At 49.4% G+C, this 18138-nt stretch overlaps 9 protein-coding genes across 9 annotated transcripts; 4 read left to right on the forward strand and 5 right to left on the reverse strand.

Annotated features, from left to right (window-relative positions):
• Nucleotides 1-88: 88 nt before the first annotated feature.
• On the reverse strand, nucleotides 89-388 carry N7481_004063 (uncharacterized protein; the record flags this gene model as incomplete). The annotated part of the gene is made up of 1 exon (XM_057263282.1): nucleotides 89-388. One exon carries the CDS (start codon nucleotides 386-388, stop codon nucleotides 89-91), a length of 300 nt encoding a protein of 99 aa, XP_057124943.1.
• Nucleotides 389-1037: 649 nt separating this feature from the next.
• Nucleotides 1038-1744, forward strand: N7481_004064 (dynactin subunit 5; the record flags this gene model as incomplete). Its single annotated transcript, XM_057263283.1, has 2 exons — nucleotides 1038-1076; nucleotides 1178-1744. The coding sequence occupies 2 exons, from the start codon at nucleotides 1038-1040 to the stop codon at nucleotides 1742-1744; spliced, it is 606 nt and encodes a 201-aa protein (XP_057124944.1).
• A 290-nt stretch (nucleotides 1745-2034) lies between these two features.
• On the reverse strand, nucleotides 2035-4374 carry ccg9 (putative trehalose synthase (Ccg-9); the record flags this gene model as incomplete). Its single annotated transcript, XM_057263284.1, has 6 exons — nucleotides 2035-2717; nucleotides 2787-2896; nucleotides 2948-3412; nucleotides 3484-3759; nucleotides 3811-4208; nucleotides 4270-4374. The coding sequence occupies 6 exons, from the start codon at nucleotides 4372-4374 to the stop codon at nucleotides 2035-2037; spliced, it is 2037 nt and encodes a 678-aa protein (XP_057124945.1).
• A 534-nt stretch (nucleotides 4375-4908) lies between these two features.
• Nucleotides 4909-5680, forward strand: N7481_004066 (ADP-ribosylation factor family protein; the record flags this gene model as incomplete). Its single annotated transcript, XM_057263285.1, has 4 exons — nucleotides 4909-5002; nucleotides 5073-5378; nucleotides 5456-5568; nucleotides 5639-5680. 4 exons carry the CDS (start codon nucleotides 4909-4911, stop codon nucleotides 5678-5680), a joined length of 555 nt encoding a protein of 184 aa, XP_057124946.1.
• A 937-nt stretch (nucleotides 5681-6617) lies between these two features.
• N7481_004067 (hypervirulence associated TUDOR domain-containing protein) lies at nucleotides 6618-6990 on the forward strand (the record flags this gene model as incomplete). The annotated part of the gene is made up of 3 exons (XM_057263286.1): nucleotides 6618-6666; nucleotides 6733-6845; nucleotides 6922-6990. 3 exons carry the CDS (start codon nucleotides 6618-6620, stop codon nucleotides 6988-6990), a joined length of 231 nt encoding a protein of 76 aa, XP_057124947.1.
• Nucleotides 6991-7117: 127 nt separating this feature from the next.
• Nucleotides 7118-8550, reverse strand: N7481_004068 (uncharacterized protein; the record flags this gene model as incomplete). The annotated part of the gene is made up of 3 exons (XM_057263287.1): nucleotides 7118-8030; nucleotides 8090-8381; nucleotides 8493-8550. The coding sequence occupies 3 exons, from the start codon at nucleotides 8548-8550 to the stop codon at nucleotides 7118-7120; spliced, it is 1263 nt and encodes a 420-aa protein (XP_057124948.1).
• Nucleotides 8551-9174: 624 nt separating this feature from the next.
• N7481_004069 (cobalamin-independent methionine synthase II family protein) lies at nucleotides 9175-10733 on the reverse strand (the record flags this gene model as incomplete). Its single annotated transcript, XM_057263288.1, has 4 exons — nucleotides 9175-9746; nucleotides 9805-10269; nucleotides 10295-10492; nucleotides 10724-10733. 4 exons carry the CDS (start codon nucleotides 10731-10733, stop codon nucleotides 9175-9177), a joined length of 1245 nt encoding a protein of 414 aa, XP_057124949.1.
• An 860-nt stretch (nucleotides 10734-11593) lies between these two features.
• On the forward strand, nucleotides 11594-14354 carry N7481_004070 (uncharacterized protein; the record flags this gene model as incomplete). The annotated part of the gene is given in 4 exon segments (XM_057263289.1): nucleotides 11594-12527; nucleotides 12542-12670; nucleotides 13289-13548; nucleotides 13602-14354. 4 exon segments carry the CDS (start codon nucleotides 11594-11596, stop codon nucleotides 14352-14354), a joined length of 2076 nt encoding a protein of 691 aa, XP_057124950.1.
• A 332-nt stretch (nucleotides 14355-14686) lies between these two features.
• N7481_004071 (putative PHD transcription factor) lies at nucleotides 14687-17285 on the reverse strand (the record flags this gene model as incomplete). The annotated part of the gene is made up of 2 exons (XM_057263290.1): nucleotides 14687-15648; nucleotides 15713-17285. The coding sequence occupies 2 exons, from the start codon at nucleotides 17283-17285 to the stop codon at nucleotides 14687-14689; spliced, it is 2535 nt and encodes an 844-aa protein (XP_057124951.1).
• Nucleotides 17286-18138: the final 853 nt, after the last annotated feature.

Genomic DNA, 18138 nt, shown 5'->3' on the forward strand with positions numbered 1-18138 from the left:
GGTCGTGGCAATCCTGTAACCAAAACTTCATACCTTGGACCAACTTCTGACGCGGCTCAGACCAGGCTACTTCGCCAGCCAAGATTGGTCAATCTGCTAACCGACCGCCAGGAGAATGAAGAGGTGTCCATGAAAAATCCGGCTTCTTCACTTTTGACTCCTCGCAGACATTCATCGAAGCCGTGTCGGCCAGAGGGGTATCCGTGACGGGTCGTGCCCAGGTACTGAAGATAGCACTAAATGCGCCAATTGCAGCTGCGTGCGCATTTGACTCCATCTCAATAAGAACAGACTGAGAGATGTAGTCATAACATCTCCATAAAAATGTAAGGAGTTTTTCGTCTGATTTAACAAAACAGTTAAGGAAGGAATATTCGTCAATATCCATGATGATATAGGGGTTTGATAAGCCTTTCTCTTGTGCATATTGAATCGATTCTCTCTCTATAATGTTCAAGCATTGTCGAATTCCCTGATACTTATATTTTGGCTCGTAGATGGTGGAAGGACGTCTTTGAAAGACATTGGATAATCCTTTGAATCTATGACCAGCGGGTTGCCAAGGACAGTTGTTTGAGATCTAGACAGTTTCTTGAATTCAACTCAAGAGGAGAGAGGTATTAATACCTTTAAAGTTAACGAGTATATAGGGTAGAATATGGCCCGAACCTCTGATTTTTATTTCTAATTGGCGTAATTATGATTTAACCACGTGTGTTTTGTAGTATGAGACCTTCTGGTCAAGATAAATGATGGGATTGATACCGGCCTCGATTTCTTCGGAGGTACCCTACAGGATCAAGACAAGACTATGTTCTTTCTTTGTTAGTGCTTCGAGAAGCAATTATAGGCAGCACAATACTTTCGGAGAAAGCGAAACAAAGAATGAAGTGTAGGAAATTCATTGGCTAGTTGGAGCATACATAGTTTGGTTGATGGTTACCTTTTCCATGTAGCAACGCTGACCGCCTTCCTCCGCCATCTGCATCAACAACGGGGGAAGACCATCACCAGCTTCAAAACCACACGCACCCAACATGCCTCCCAAAGCTGCCAAGGGCGAGTACATCGAGACTGTATGTAACTGGTGTCACACTATCCATTTAATGGCATGGCAGGCTACCCTTGTTAAACCCATCAACGGCAAGGAAAAGAAACCCAGCTAACGCGCTTCAAGGACACGGGAAACAAGATCTCACGCCGGTCCCAAATCCATGGCACACAACACATTATTCTCGGTGGAAAGACCGTCATTCAAGCCGAAGCTGTCATCCGAGGGGATCTCTACCGAATCCCTGCTACCCCCGCCTCAACAGACCCAAACAACCCCCCTCCACCGTCAAACACGCCGAGCGTCTCAATCACCGTCGGCCGATACACCTACATCTCCAAGTGTGCAATCCTGCGCCCTCCGAGCAGACTGCACCGCGGTGTACACTCTTTCTATCCTCTCAAGATTGGCGATCACGTCTTTGTCGGCGAATCAGCTGTTATCGAAGCTGCATCGCTTGGGAACCATGTTCATGTTGGGGCCAGGGCTACAATTGGAAGTATGGCTATCATAAAAGATTTTTCCGTCGTGCTTGATGGTGCGGTTGTTCCTCCGGCTATGGTTGTGCCAAGTTGGTCCGTGGTTGGCGGTAAGCCTGCCAGGATTGTTGGCGAGGTTGGCGAGGGGTATGGCGTTGAGGGGGCAGAGGGTGGACTGGCAAGAGAAAGATATCGGGCTGTGGGGAGACCGTAAGGTCTGAAATATCGTTTATTGTGCAGCTTTTTTCTTTTCTTCTTTTCTTCTTTTCTGATTTGTCGCCGAATGATACCCTTGTTTTCTTTTATTGTCAAAATCGCATGAGCCGCGCTTGCCCCGGTTTTAAGGCAGCAGCTGTTGATTGGATATCATCATAGATACTACATATTACCATTACATACTATTTGACCCGTTCACTGGGCATCAGAGATCAAAAGCTCAATACAAACGAACAGTTCCCAACAATGCACATCACTACCCCATCTTGTCCACCTGCACCTCACGAGTTAGCCGTGGCGCACCCTCGTAACGGGCACTCCGAGCTCCTCAAAGGCTAGATCGTTGATCCAGCGACCATGAGGTTGCACAGGCTGACCCTTGGACAACTTCGATGCGAGATACAACCAATTGAGTGCATTCCCCACTGTACTCACCTCATCGCAGACGTGGCTGAGGGCATATTTTGACATACGGTGGTAGAGGGCCTTGTCCGTCCACAAGTCAAATAGATGACGTGCAACCGCATCGGAATCACCGACATCCACGAGAAACCCGTTCTGGCCGTGGGAAATCTGTAGTGGAATGCCCCCAGCGCGCGTAGCAATCACAGGCTTGCCCTTGTGGATAGCTTCTGAAACCTTTACTTCGAATCCTTCTCGCGTCGACAGCTGCAATGCGACGGTTGCCTTGGACATGAGCGCGTTCAAAACCTGATCCATTGGCCTCAGCCGCATGACGCAAATCTGATTTCGTAGGTGCGGGATGCCGTGTGCGATATGATACATCACTTCATCGTAGATAATTGCCCCATCCGGGTCATCCACTGAGCCATGTCCGCCGATCAGCAGCTTCGGGGGAGTCATATGAGGCCGTTCACGAGTCAGTCGGTCGTGGAATTTTTCATATGAGTCTAACACATCAAATATACCCTTGGATGGGTCGAATCGCGCTATCTGCACGATGTACTGATCTAGTAGATGTCAAAATGCGACGGGGTCAGATAGTTATCTAGCCCATGCATGCTTATCAATGGCCTTACCTTCTGGGTATTGGATCGTGGTCATATCCGCGTTCTTGCATGCAGCATTAAAGATACGACCGTAATGTGCCACGTCCCAATCTCGCATATTCTTGTTCAACCCATCTAGCCTGCGTCATATCAGTAAGTATCACAGGATCCTTGCTCATCAGACCACTTACCAATCGGTTGAAGCTGGCATATACCCCACTATCTCCGGCGGCACATCCTGTGGTACGAAATCACTTACTGGATGGCTGATGAAGCAATCGGATAACTTGGCATGATTCCATACGAAATCCCAGCATTCGGCCTGAGGCGTCCCGGCCTCCTCGACCAAGTCACTTCGAATCTGAATGTGGCTTCGAAAAATGATCGGCCGGTCCGGAGCTGCTTCTTTGGCTAGCGGGATTAGTCCCGGCATCTGAGGGTCATCTACGATCAGGACATCTGCGCCTCCCTGCGAGGGTGGGCAAAGAGGACCCCCAGAACAGGTCCAATATCGCTTGGCGTTTTCCTGAATCCAATCCTCTAGCAATTGCTTATTCGCTGAGGTCAGTCGCTCTTCCGGGCGAGCGATGCCTTGGAGAATATTGTGATTATTCTTCGTTACTCGAAACACACCTGGTCGTGGCTTCGGAACGTACCTAACGAAGGGATTAGACAAGCTCATTTAGTCTTTGTCTCCTCGTGAGGGAAGGTATACTATGGGACCCACCATTTGATGTCCGTGCCCAGGGAATGTGAAAATCGTACGAGGGCATGTCTCATTAAAGCTACACCTCCACCTTGCGGAGTCGCGCTGAAAAAAGCAATTTTCACATTGCGTTCCTTGAGGTCAGCCGCATAATGTAGTACCGCAGACCAGGTCCTCTCGGAGACGGTTTTTTGGAAGTCATTCAGATTCGTCAATTGCACGTGGAAGGCTGTGTCGACTTCCACGAGGCCATTTAAACCGACCTGCAGTAAGGGGATGTTTTCCGGACCAAACAACCTGCGCAAGGATCAGCATCCGTGATCCACAAGGTTGCCGATCGGTACGAACCTAACAGATTTTCGCGACATGGACTCCGCTTGTTCATCGAGGTTCTTGCAATCCCATGCATGTGTAGTGTCTGGCTGGCAAAGTGTGAAACCATTCCCCAATTTACATTCTGGCAGAACGAGAGGAATCACATCGATATCAGCCCAGACTCGGGAACAGAGGAATTTGCAAAAGGTTGCGACATGCCGGGGCATAGCTAGCCCCATGATCTTCTCCAAGTGGGTTTCGGCGTATTGCTTCAATTGGGAAATGATGAAGTCGGTCGCTAGCTTGCCATCGGAATCGGATTTGATGGTCGTCTGAATGAAATCCAGCAGGTATGTAGGGTCTCGGATTGCGATCGCGATCGTCGAGGTATGGTCGTCGGAGAAGAAGCCTGAAACTCCTGCATAGATAGTCTTGACCTGTCAGCTTTGACCTGGCTGTAGAAAACATCCACTGTGTCTCAGCTGCGCATACATCAGGCAGAGGTGCTAGCCAAGCATTCCGATGAAACTGGTGTGATAGTCGGTGTTGCCGCGTTACTGAGGGAGGACGTGAAAATTCATTTCCGTTGCGAGGCATCTTGAGCTATTTCGGTTTGGAGATAAAAGAGAAGGGAAGCACTCGTGAAGAGAAATAGATTGAAAGTGTAGGCAGGAGAGTATCTGGGTGTACAAGTTATACAAATATGAAGATGCTGGAGAGAAGTGTACCGTGTGTGATCATGACGTCGCAAACTCTCACCAGCCACGGTTCCTGCGCCGACTCCCTGGAGTACAGAGTATGTACCAAGGACTTTGTACTTCATACTTCATCCATACTCTGTACTCCGTACTCGTACACACTGGAGGAAATTCGACAGGAGCCACCGTAGTAAATTAGCAGTGGAGCCCGCGAAACGAAACGCCGGGGGTGGCTGAGTCAGCTGAGTTGCTGCCCCTTTTCCCCTCCCCGCGATTCTGTTTTCTTGTCTTGTCTTGTCCTGTCTGGTCTTGATTCGATTCTCATTCTCACTCCTGTTGCTCGACCCCAATCGACTCCTTCCATTCTCGTTCTTGTGCTGTTGCACACTTTTATCTCTCTCTCTCGCCCATTTTTAATTGACGCGTCGCCAAGATGGGTGGCCAAGTATCCAAGATGATGGGGAAGATCTTCGGCACGAAGGAGATGCGGATCCTGATGCTGGGTTTGGATGCTGCTGGAAAGACCAGTAAGGATACCCCTGGAGCTGATTTGGGTGATTTATAGTATATCTCATGCGGTTGCTGACAACATCCCAGCTATTCTTTACAAATTGAAACTCAGCAACCAGGACGTCACCACGATCCCCACCGTCGGCTTCAACGTCGAAAGCGTCACCTATAAGAATGTCAAGTTCAACGTCTGGGATGTCGGTGGTCAGGACAAGATTCGTCCTCTCTGGCGACACTACTACTCCGGCACACAAGGTCTGATTTTCGTGGTGGACTCAAGCGACACCGCGCGTATGGAGGAGGCCCGTTCGGAGCTACACAAGATTATCAACGATCGCGAAATGAAGGATGCCCTTTTGTTGGTGTTCGCCAACAAGCAAGATATCGGTGGCCGTACGTATTCTTCTTGTTCTTTCGCGAACCAAATTACCGTGTCCCTGGACCCCTTCCCAAACTGACCAATTCACCAGATCTGAGCCCTGAGGAGGTTACTCAACAACTTCAACTCACCAAGCTCAAGGACAAGCTGTGGTATGTCGCGCCTAGTGTGGCGACAGACGGAACCGGTATTTTTGAAGGCCTGGTAAGTCTCCTTCCCTGTCTTGCTTGACCGGGACCAAAACAATAGCTGACCCGCACGTCTCCACTTCCAGGCATGGCTCTCCAACAATGTCAAGACCCAGCCGCAAAAATAAATCCGCCCCGCTGCGATATCGAGAGGCTCCCCTCCCCAGCCTCGTGTATAACACCTTGCACCGTCCGTGAAGCAATTTCGCTTTTCGACTCATGTCCCGTGTTTCATGACAATACGACGCAGCATTTGGGCTTTCTACTTCATTTATGCTTTCTGCTTTTGCTTTCATTTCCTTTGTGCGCAACCGCTTTTATCTTTCTTCTTCTTTACCCCCCTATGGTCCCATTTTCCTTCTATGATATCCCCTCTGTTGCTACACGGACGGACTCGCCGGAGCTCCGCCTTAATTATTTAATTCTCCACAAGTGGTTTATATCAGCAGCGTTTCCATTGTTCGATTCCCTTGTCATTATTGTGGATTGCCGATGTGTATAGAATTGACTGGTTTTCAGAGGCGGAGGGGAGTTGACTTTTGGAGCTGAGATAGAGAATCAACTTGGACTAAAATGACATACATTTGATTGAATGTGACAGCGTTTCACTCAATTGGCCAACTTGCTTAGTATTAATTGCATTCCACGGAATCAACCTCCGGTGCCCGGCGGACCTGGTATCCCCAACCTCCCCAACCTTCCCGACGGGACACGATCTGTTCTCATTGTTACGTGATGATGTCTATCCCAAAGTGACAACCAGATTTTCTGACGATGTTGCCGCCACAACTCAAATAGTAGACCCAACTCATCGCCATTAGACCCCTACATGTCATGTCAATATGACGAAGAAATCCGGAGATCAACCTCCTAAATACTTGCCACTTAGCAAATATAAACCGAGGAGCAAATCTTTGATATAACATCGTCTTCCACCAATCGATTCATGCTGCAATATTCTGTCTTCAACAATATTCTTTTATTTGGTGGTCCAAGAGTCGGTCGTCTTTTCCGAGAATTTGTCCCAAGAACCAAAGAAATCTCCCGAGGTCTCTATCAACCAAAATGCCTCACTTCAAGGAAGGACAGCGAGTCAACTACAAGCCTGTCGGCGGTATGATTCCGATGAGATTAAAGCCAGGTCTCTACACTAGCTGACGGTTATTCTTTTCGCGAATAGGACCAAACTCTAATACCAACAAGAGTACTGGCGTGATTCACAATGTCTGCACCTCAAAGTCTAGTTTGACCGGCCGCATCGTGGAGGCATCGGAAACAGAGCCGTGCTACGAGGTACGCCTGACCAGGAAGCCGATGCTGGGGTTCGACTCTCAATACTCTTGGATTCAATGCTCATGGCTTGGCGCAGGTCGAGAATGTGAACACACACAAGAGATCTGCCGTTAAAGAGAAGAACATCATTGGGCCCGCCGAATGATATTGTGCACTGAACTGGCTGATTATGCCGAATTGTTGATACTAACTTGAGGTACATAGGCTGAAAGCATACTCCCGTGCCCAAGCAACCTCGTGAATTGCTAGTTTAGGCTCCACCCTCGCTCTCTCTATATTTCATCTACTGTCAATGTTGTCCAATATAAAATCAACTCTTCCACTGTTTCGAAGACAGGCTTCTGTTCTTTCCTTCTCTCGTATAAACCGGCTATAGCAGCAGTACCTAGACCCGCCGCAGCCACGGGAGCTTTTCTATTGACTCGGCTCCGAGAACGCGGTGACCGTGACCGAGTTCGCTGCCGCTCGACGAAGCCAGGACGGTAGGCACTGATCAAGCCTGGTGGCGATCTGTTTCGGGGTCGACCCCGAATGATTTCTTCATTCACAGATTCAGCCAGATTAGGGTAGTGGCTGGCGAGAGACAAAGAGAGTCTGCAGTAGCGACTTTGACTCTTTTCTGGATTGGAATCAGACCCTTTTAGCAATTCTGGCTCGTCTCCATCTTCATCCTCCCCATCATCTTCTTCATCATCTTCTTCATAACTCTGTAATACCGCGTAGTTTGGGCTCTGGGTGGTGGAAACCATTCTCTCGAGTGCCTGTACTACGCGAGGATCTTGATTTTCCCGGTATTCCTCAATTTCGACTAGATGCAGGTTCATCACGTCATTTCTTATTCTCAGATACCGAGTGTCCTCCAAACTCGACTGGCACATGTCAATATAATTGATAAAACTTTGGATTAGCTGACGGTAGGATTTCAAATCCTTCTGCATGGCTACTCGATCAGCTCGAGACATCCCCGGAAATATTGCTCCAGTCTTGAATTTTGGGACGTCTGTTGACTGTGCTGCCGTGACCATTGCTGCTGTACCCTTGTCTTCTAAATTTGCACGGTCGTTGATGTGGACCATCTGAATAGATCTGGTCAGATCATGATATTTTGCCTCACTCTCTTGCTTGTCTTTGGGAAGTGATTGAATCATCTCACGCTGGTCTCCGAGTACAGAAGCATCATTAGTCCTGTTTAAATCTCATTAGTCATAGCAACTTCGATGTCAAGCCCTGGGGATAAGTTTTACCTGCGAAGCTGCCCAGCAAGCATGATCACATTGGGTATGAGCCGCATTGTGGACTTCAATCTCTCTAGATTGCTTTTCAGCAGATCTATATCTGAGCCAAGAAAAGCAATGGTGAGCTTTTGAGCTCGGAGTTGGAAGCGACCTTTTCCAGATCGAGCATTTTCTTTCTCAATTGCCTCATCGATGCGGTTGAATATAATGTTGCACTCGTCTAGCACTTCTTGTGCTGTCTTGAATGCTTTCTCGGAACAAACTTTGGCTTGCGCGTCCTGACGAAGAGTCGCTCCCAGCTCTTGAAGTATCGCGCATGTGAGGTATACTTCACTAGAACGGCTCTGCATGGGCTAATTTGCATCTTTGACTCGGCGGTAGAAGGAGCAGAGCTTAATTGAGAGTTTGATACCAAGATCGGCGATCTGGGCTATGCTTGCGATGACACCAATCACTTCGAGACCTGACATTTTGTTGTGTCTTTCAAGTATACTTGGAGATAAAGCTCATCATCATGACTGGATACCACTAAGTCTCAGTTGTACATGACATTGATAGAGCAAGGTGCAGTACAGACAACTTTGATGTTTGGCATGTCAGCATGAAGTGTGGGGCATTGTCGAAAACGGCTAGCTCAATTTTTCGAGAAGCCATGGAGCTACTAGATGAGGATGCTTGTCATATTACCGGGCATCTTATGAGAGATCTGAGTCCCTGGCCCTCGTGGGGACTGATTTGGACCACGTCGTCTAGCGGGAGGACCTTGCAGGAAAACCTTGGTGGCCTTTGAACGAGGAGATGAGTCCGTTCGTGCATTCCTGCACTCATCCTAAATCTTCTCTCTTTTCTCTCTTAATCTTTCTGGGACCAAAATTATCATGAACACGAGTATATTGACTATTTTCAAGAATCATACGTTGAGTTGGTATTCCAGACACCCCCGCCAACGGGCTATACACAAAAGAAAGGAAAACCCAGACCGGATTGCCTTGTTGAGAAGGCGAACAGAGAATGGACGTGGCAGATGGCAAATGTACAAGATGGGTATCTGTTGAGGTCATGCAATACAGGTCCTGCCTCACAGAGCAAGACTTTTAAGCCTGGTTGGGCCAGATGTCGTTGGCAATGTCACGGACAAGCTGAAGCTTGTTAATCATGCCATTCCAGTCAATAGCGTTACCCTCACGATGGGAAGCGAAGCCACACTGGGGGCTAACGCCAACCTGGTTTAGGGCAGCCTCGACGGAGATCTTGTTGCCCTCAGCGATGATTTTGGCAGCATTGATGACGCGCTGCTTCATCTCCTCCTTGTCTTCCATGGTGGCGAACTTGCTAGTCACAACGCCGAGAATGACATTCTTGTGAGTAGGCAGGTGCTTGAGGGGCTCGAAGCCGCCGGAACGTTCAGTGTCGTACTCCAAGTAGTAGGTGTGCACGTTCAGCTCCTGGAACAGCTTGATGGCAATGCGGTCATAACCACCCTCAGAGAAGTGACGGCTTCCGACGAAGTTGCCGCGGCACAGGTGAACACCGACGTGCATGTCCTCGGGCAGACCGATGAAGCTATCGTTGTACAGCTTGATGTACTTCTCGAACATGTCATCCGCGGAGTAAACGTTGCCCTTGTCGGCCTTGAAGCCGTCCAAGAACTTCTCGGAGCAGAAGTCTGTGATTCCATGTGAGTTTTGTGTTCTTTGATGAAATGTGCTTGAGTGGTGACTTACAGGCCAGGTTAGGGTCATCGTACTGCACGTTGCGGCATCCAGCATCGTACAGGATCTTCAGCTCGGCCTGGTAGGCCTTGGCGATATCACCGAAGTACTCCTCGTCGGAGCTGTACACATCCTTGGGGTAGGCCTTACCCTCACGGTAACGCAGGTGGTACCAGTTAGGGGCAGCTAGAGTAATCTTCAGGTTCTTAACCTCGTCTGGGGATACACGGCTAGCCAGATACTTGAACTGGTCGACATAGGTGCTTCCGACGTGCTTGATCTTTCCGGTGCAGAGAACGGTCTCGCCGGGCTTGTGGCCAGCCTCAAGGAAAGCAGCGATATCGGGGGCGTAAGGGCGGAAGATGTCGGTCTCAAAGTCGGTGACCTCGTCGAAACCGTCAAGGCCGGGGAAAAAGGTACCCCAGAACACTACACCGTTGTCAGCAATCACCCTGCAATAAGCTCTACGCAACCCGCCTGTGGCACACTTAGGGACACTTACTGTGGCGGCGGTACTCGCCATCCGAGATACCAGAGTAGCCGAGCTTCTTCTGGGTATCGACAATATCGTTGATGGCCTTGTCTTCGACGGGAATGAGCTGAGACTCGGGGACCTCGCCCTTCTCAGAGGCAATCTTAACATCCAGGAGCTCCTGGGGGCGGAGCAGGGAGCCCAAGTGCTCCGCACGGAAAGGGGGGTCTTTGATGAAGCTGAGGAGCCATTATGGAGGCAGTGCTAATTGCAATGAGATGAGTATTCGACGACGATGAGGAGGAGGAGGAGGAGGAGGAGGAGGTTCCTGTAGGGGGGAGCTCGTGGACTTACAGCAGTGAAAGATACGTGAAAGACAAAGTTGGAGATGGAGGAGAGGGGAGAAAAAGAAAAGTCGGGGAGACGGAGAGAGGGACAAGAAAGAGGGGCAGAACCAACACATCGCCATCGCGCGCACTGGACTGCCGTTCAATTCAATTCAGTCCAGTCCGAATGCGATGATGCCCCACCAGGCAAAAAAGATAGACATCTCCACATTCTACACGCCTATCGGAACCAGGCAATTGTTCAGTTGCCTCAATGCCGATCAGCACTCATCCTAAGCTAGAAAATTCATTTTTTAGCAATGGACTTGGCCGGTGAGAATCGAAACTCGGGCTAATTGACAGATTGGATTGCTAAAGAAGGCTCTCTAGGTCTGAAACTGAAACTGAAGTATAAAAGAAAAAGACGATTGCGGGGCGTTGCTTGGCGTTGACTCGGGGTAGCCTGGAGGACATGGTACGGTATGGATTTATACTCGTATAAATTACGAGTATGCAGTATAGATGATATGATAGAGCACGAAGGTAGAAGCACTCATCCTCCTTAACTTGGAAGTAGTACCTATGCATACTACTAGTACTCGTCTGGGGTACTCGTATGCAGTCTGATTGAACTTGCAGATTTGGCTGCAGTACTCCACCTTTGGGGGGGGATTCCCGGTTGGGGCTCGGTCTAAAATTAAACATTCATCAACGCTTGAGCTTGAGCTTGAGCTTGATAATGTTAGCTCTGTGACTGGGTCGGTCTATAAATGTCTATTTCACCATCTCTTCTAATGTATCTGTATACTCCAGATCGTGTATTCAATATAGCCATTCCGACGGTGAATACTCTTAACTAATTGGTTCCAGCTGAGTCACCGCTGACCAAGAAGCCAAGTGGGCTGCAGCGGTGCTCAAGTGGGGACCCTCCGGCACTTCGACAGGCTTCTTCTTCCCGAGTTCCCCTCCCATGCCATTGCCACTGTGAGACGACCTTCCTATCATGCCGTGTCCCCTGCTACAACTTCCAAATGAGTTGTTGCATCATATCATCACTATATTGGCCCCCGAACCGCCGTCTCGGGCCCAGCTCTATCTGACTCCCAATCTTCATCTTGTTCGATCGGAGCAAGATAAAAATCTCAAGCACCTTGCTCTCACCTCGAGCCAATTTCTAGATTTGGTCAGGCCGATACTCTTTTCACATGCTTGTTTAGAGTTGAAAGATGAGCCTGATTTCCGCACCTTCCTGGTTCGCTCGAACCTGAACCGCTATGTCACTTCTCTTGTCGCCATCTCTCCACCGACCCCAGTATATCCGGATGATCCATCATGGTGGCGTAGAGTCCTCCGCTATCTAGATCCAGATCGCATCGCCCTTCTAGCCCCACCAGTCTTTATAGGAGAAACGCTGAATGCATCCGTTCAAGGTGGTTTCAACTGGGCATTTGAAATCGACCTTCAGATTTTGCAACTGGAACGAGATGCCTGCCCATCGCGTGATCTATCCTCGTTGCAAAACTTAGAATATTGTACTAACCTTCTCACGGCTCGTCCATGGACTTCAATAGCCTTCAATGAATCCTCTTCTCTCAAGGCATATCACCATTATGAATATTTCTTGGGTCGCGTCCCCTCATTTGTTGGTGAATGGGGGGTTTCACCTCCAGCCACCGGCACACTGGCCGGATGTCGACCCAGAACCCCCGGCTGTGCCGGATTTGACGATGATATTAGAGAACTTTGTCTCCTTCTCCTATGTCGCAGTCTTCCCGTTCTTCAACCATATGGAGCTCATATTAAATACCATTTCCAAAATGGCCAATCTGCACCAACTGACTATTCAGTTGGCCCCCCGATGTCAACAACCACGCTACTGAACTGGAGCAACGTGGTTCACTCGATCCAAATGACCCTTGGATGGAATTGGAGAGTGCGTATTCTATCATAGGATGGCATATTGATCAACATCCGTCTATCGTCGAATTTCGCAGTCGAGATCTTCACGTCGAGGCGGTACGCGAGGATTTGATCAGGGTCTTGCAGGATAACATGGGAACCAAATGGACATATGATGGGAGTGGGACATGGAGACGGAATTTACCACCGGTCAAATGAATGAGCAGAGACGTATCAATAATATAAGCTCAGCAAGATCTCTTGTGAATAACAAATGAACATAGTCAGGGCACTCAGTACAGTACGGTCCCTGATGACGCAGATTGAGTTTGAATACGATCAAATTGCAATGCAATTATTAAAAAACCAACACGTAAAACATTTCTAACTAGCGAAATTTGAAAGTCATTCCAAGGTTATGCATCTAATTCCATTGTTTTTATGCGATGGTTTCGGTCCCTGAGTTGTCACCAAAAGAAATTGAAGCTTCTTACGGCTCCGGACGCATTACACAACTAACCCCCATTGCGAAATTGCGAATCACAGCCGGCCGCCATGATTGAATAAACAATTTAAAATTGATCAACTACGCGTTGATAATAGATAAGTATTGATCTTCTCTCCCATATATGCTGTTTTCCTATTATGATGCCTATGAGTTGGTAACCACCGAGAGCAATACAAGTCACATGAAGTGGTAATACAATAACTTACTTGAACAGCCGCCACCCCACCGCTTTCTTCTATCATGAACTCTCCAAGGTTCAATTCACAGGGTTTACTACTAAACCATGGTCAGTAATGGCATTGGCATCGAACGCCTATTCCGCAGAGCCAGCTTTCCCTATCCTAGCCCATTCTCTTCTCTCGCAGCCACGCAGTCCAACACCCCCCAGCGCGCCTTTGCATGTCAGCGCAGACAGCAATGACTGGGGCCTCAAAAGACACTGGGACGAAGGCATTCAATCCTCCCAATCAACGATCTTCAAATGCGGAACTATAATCGGATTCTCCAGACTAAGATCCAGGGACAAAAACAACGATGATTATGTCGCTCAGGTATCTTCCACTCCACCCAGCTGCATGCACATCATCTTACTCAGGCATGCCAGATTCCCCGACATCTGCTCATAAAGAGTTTATCTGAGAACCCCGCTTCATCCGAGCCACGCGCCTTTATTATATTTCCGCGTGGGTTCGAAGCTTTCGCTCCTAGAACTTTACTCGGTGTCCTGCAATCGAGCCCAACCGAGCCAAAGCTTTCTCGGGAAGAAGCAATCAAAAGACTCGACACCGTGCAATTACTACCGGTGCATAATCTTCCAAATGCAGCCCAGGCCATCGGCCAGGTCTCGGGGTCACTACAAAAAATTGAAAGGTCAAGGCAGCAGCAGGCAGATAATACACGAAACAGTCAGCCCGTGATTCTGATCGTGGTTGGACTCGACACCCTCGCCGAAGGCGTCATTCGAGCATCAAATCCAGTCAGAGGAACGGCTTTATTGTCGGCCACTCTCCGTAATTTAAACCGCATGTCCCGGGCCCACGCTCCCTACCTCTCAACTATCCTCGTCAACACCAATGGAATTGGTCCTGCGGCTTTTGAATCAACCCATCAACAGGGTCCAAACCTGATCAAGCTCCAGGACGAAGATACTCGTCCGTCGTGGGATGATGGCATTCACTCGGTCTTTCAAACACCAGGATCGACGCTTCTTTCTACTCTTCTCATGAAAACACTCGACCAAGGTATCGATACACATATTCTCATATCAGACATCAAGACCTCTCAGGTTGCCGAAGTGATCAAATCCCGAGTCGGACCTGGGCTCGGAAAATGGAGCGTATGGACCCCTAGTACGTGAATGATATTAGTTACCATGGCGTCGACTTCTAATTCAATCCATGCAATTGCTGCTATTGTTACATAAATGATTCGCTATTCAATAATCGCGACACTAGATCCACCCTCGCAAAGCGCCATACCGATGCCAATGCAAATTGGGACAAGTTTCCCGGTTGTCCTGTATTCAATATTTCTCCCCAGAGCTACCTCGTACAAAATACCAACTCCAAGCCATGAGCCATGTTTTTTGACTCAGTTTAAAAAGGGGGGTATCAAGCTTTTTTCTTTGTCACCATTCACTAAACACATACCCACCAAAGGAGAAAAGGAGAGAAGAAAAACCAGCGTGTTCTACCCGGACCCAGAAGGAATATTCTCTTTCTCAGCCCATCTTCTTAGAACGGCGCTTTCGGCGACATAACGTGCCTCTTCCTCGTATCTGGCAAGATCCTCGTCTGCAGTGGTCTCTTCAAACAAAATATCTTGCTGCTGCACTTTGACCCACTGCTTGTGTCGCTCGCAACGTTTCTTCGTGCAGACACCACGAGTCAAGAAGGCCAATTCATCCTCACCCTCTCCATCCATGGCTGTATCGCCATCTGCGTCGGTGTTGCCAGGCAAATTAGCAGCCATAGCCTCGATCGTGCCCTCTGCGAGCGCCTTCTTCCCAGCTTCTGACAACCGCCACTCGTCGAATTCCTCGTCCGACCACGAAACCCGTGAATCGAACCCACAGATATCCTTCCATCCGCCTTTCGGCTCCTTCTGCTTTAGCTTTTCCACCACTCCCTTGGCTCGCGGTCGCAGAAGCCCCACGAACTTCGAGCGTGCGGCAAGCATCTCCTTGCGGTGAAGAAGGTCGTCGCGCAGCTTGCGCAACCTCGCCATTTGTGCGGCTTCCTCGGGGGAATACTCCACGCCTTTGGGGTTGATGTCAAATCCATTGCCGACCTGCAGCACTGTTTCGCTCTTCACCTCAGAATTGGGAGTATTCTCCTTTGTAGAAGCTGACGGGGAAATGATCCGATCACCTAATCTGCGAAATTCTTCAACCGAGGTCACGCCGAGTATAGCAGCTTTGAGGTCGCCGGCCGTGAGAATACCGCCCATGCTACCTAGATCCTCCACTCCCTTTCGGGCTGATCCAAGCTTAAACTGGCGAGTCTGCTGTCGCATGAATTCCTGGCCATGGTCGTCGGAGCAGTACTTGCTAGGGTTCTTGGGAGTGGCGCGTGCCGGTTTACGACATTCGGGGAGACGGCACATCGGTTTCCATGTTGTGCGACCTTGTCCTCTCTCTTCACAGTTCGGACCTGTCATTTATCTGGTTAGATCGGATTCGCGGCCAGTGAAAGATATAGATGAATGGGAACTTACAGATGTATCTCTCGATCAACTCTTCATCTCTAGCATGGATATTGACACATTTTCCATGATACCAGTCTTCGCAATTGCCATCACACCCAATCATCCATGTGTGGTTATCGGGTCGTCTGCAGATGCAAAAGAGCTCGTTCGGATCTTCGACATCCTCTTCATCTTCATTTACAAGGCGTCTCCTCGCCCCTTTCTTTTTCTTCTTCTTTTCCTCGGGTGCCGGGGACCCTGCGATGGAGACAGAGTCTTGCTTTTTGCCTGGGCCTTTGCTGGCACGAGATGCGGGTGTATTTGATCGACGCCCATCAGCACTGTCTGCATCTACATCATTCACCTTGCGCTTCTTAGCAGCCGGTTTCTTTGCCGTGCCTTTCTTCGTAGTAGCGGATCCCGCTTTTTTATTTGATGCGGGCTTGACTGATGTTGCGGGTGATGACCGGTCGGAGGACGAGGCACGAGAAGCTGTTCCATTCTTCAAGTTGGCAAGTTTCTTCGATGTCGGATAATCGCTGGTTCCGTCGAATCCTAGCGATTTGGTGTCCAAGTCGTCGCTGATAGGGAATTTTTCTAGTGTTGAACTTGTAGGTTCTGTTTTCACGGATGGCAGAGCGATGTCTTTGCTTGCAACCAATGGCGCGCTTTTGCTAGAATCATAGTCCTCATCATAAAGATCAAGCCATGCATCATTTCCGCTTATTTGTGGGCCAAGCTGGAGATCCCTCAATGACTTGTGCACTTTTTGAGCTCGAGCGATGCCAAAATATCCACTTTCCCGCCATCCCGTGAGACCCACGATCCGATCGTCCTTGACGATGACGTTTGCCGGTATCAAATTATTGTGCGTGAAGGAAAGATTCTCCTCGCCGCCCTTCTCAGCCAGGAGTATTGACTGTTCCGTCTCGCGCCCTGGGGGTGGTGTTTGTGTATTGAGACCGCGGCAAATGTAGGAAGGTTCGGTAGGAGAGGGATCGATCGTTGAAATATGCTGCAAGAGTTGACGGCACTGGTTTTTGAAGGTAGCCACTTGCTCGGTGCTTAAATAACGCCACGCCACGTCCAGAGAGACGCCCGGTACTCGTGATTCCACCGTCACATTCTTACCCTCAATTGTACCACAGAAATGTATGACCGGAACCGTGACTCCGATTTCACGCAGCGATTCCTCCACTTTCCGGGCCGCGGAAAGTTCGTTCGCATTGGCGCACGAGTATCGCTCCGCGACACTGACGTCGACAGGATCATGGTCGACTCGGATGATCACACTACCAGCAGCGAATATCTCCCTCGGCCCCGATATCTTGAGTGAATATTCCGGGGTGCAGAATCTCTGCGCCACCTCTTGCCAAAAAGTGTTCGTCTCGGGATCAGACTGATGCCAGTTCTGATAGCGCGGGGTGAAATCAGTGGGATGCGGGGCGTAGCGGCCATATTGCACGCTCTGGGCGAGAAACGGGTCATCGCGGGGGATCCTAGCTGGGTTTGTTTCGTAAGGGTTGATCGTTGAATTGGAGGCTTCTGCGCCTTCGGTGAACCCGTTGGTATGAATCGCGCCGACCTCCATGTCCGGCGCCATAACGACAGTTAGGGTATTTGAGGCACCGATAAATGTGGGAATGAGGTTCTCTGTATATCCCGAATATTTGCGCAGACTGGGAGAGTTCGCGCGCCTGGTCAGACGAGGCCGGTTCACAGCTTATCGATCGAAGGATGGGAAGGCTGGGCTAAATGCGAAGTCCGAACGAGAATGCTTCCGGCATAATGGGACTTGCATGAACCCGTTTGGTGCTCCAGGCTCCCGGTCGCAGATTCCTTATGCTCACGCGACGAGGGATACACGCCTCAGGGGCGGATCGAGGGGGTTTATGTCGACTGGGCGGATTTCTCACGGAGGTTTGCGCGGATTCTGCAGAGCTGATACCAGGCAGCGGCGCTCGTCCAATGGGCGATCTGGGGGTAATTTGAAGTGATGAAGAAGGTGGGATAAATCCAAGAGCAAGTTTGGATCATGCAAACCCCCAATATTCAGCGTGTTGGCGTCCCTTGATTGTCGTCGCTTTGTGCCAAAACTCCGCGGTCCGGTCTGCGATCACTCAAGCTAGGAAGGCGGTGAAGGCGGATCTCCACGCGACAGCGCGCACTTGTACTTGCACTTGCACTATCCACGACACTCTGCGAGGCATTGGGTGCAAATGGTCTCACAGCACAGGTTTTAAAGATTACTAACCATTCTGCCTTGCAGTAGCTAGATCGGACTTACGACAACGCTCTGAGCACTCACTAACCCCCTTCAATCACAATCCTGGATCGTCTGGATATCAATGACGGCAAATGCAATTCAGTCTCGTTGCATATAGGCATATCTCTTGACACACCATTACCTAGCTTTGATCCTTCTGCAATTTCTGGGCTGGGATGGGACGAAAACA

This window comes from Penicillium waksmanii (assembly GCF_028829765.1).
Source record: "Penicillium waksmanii strain IBT 27052 chromosome Unknown utg000004l:1.0-5674109.0:1.0-5678898.0, whole genome shotgun sequence".
Lineage (NCBI taxonomy): Eukaryota > Fungi > Ascomycota > Eurotiomycetes > Eurotiales > Aspergillaceae > Penicillium > Penicillium waksmanii.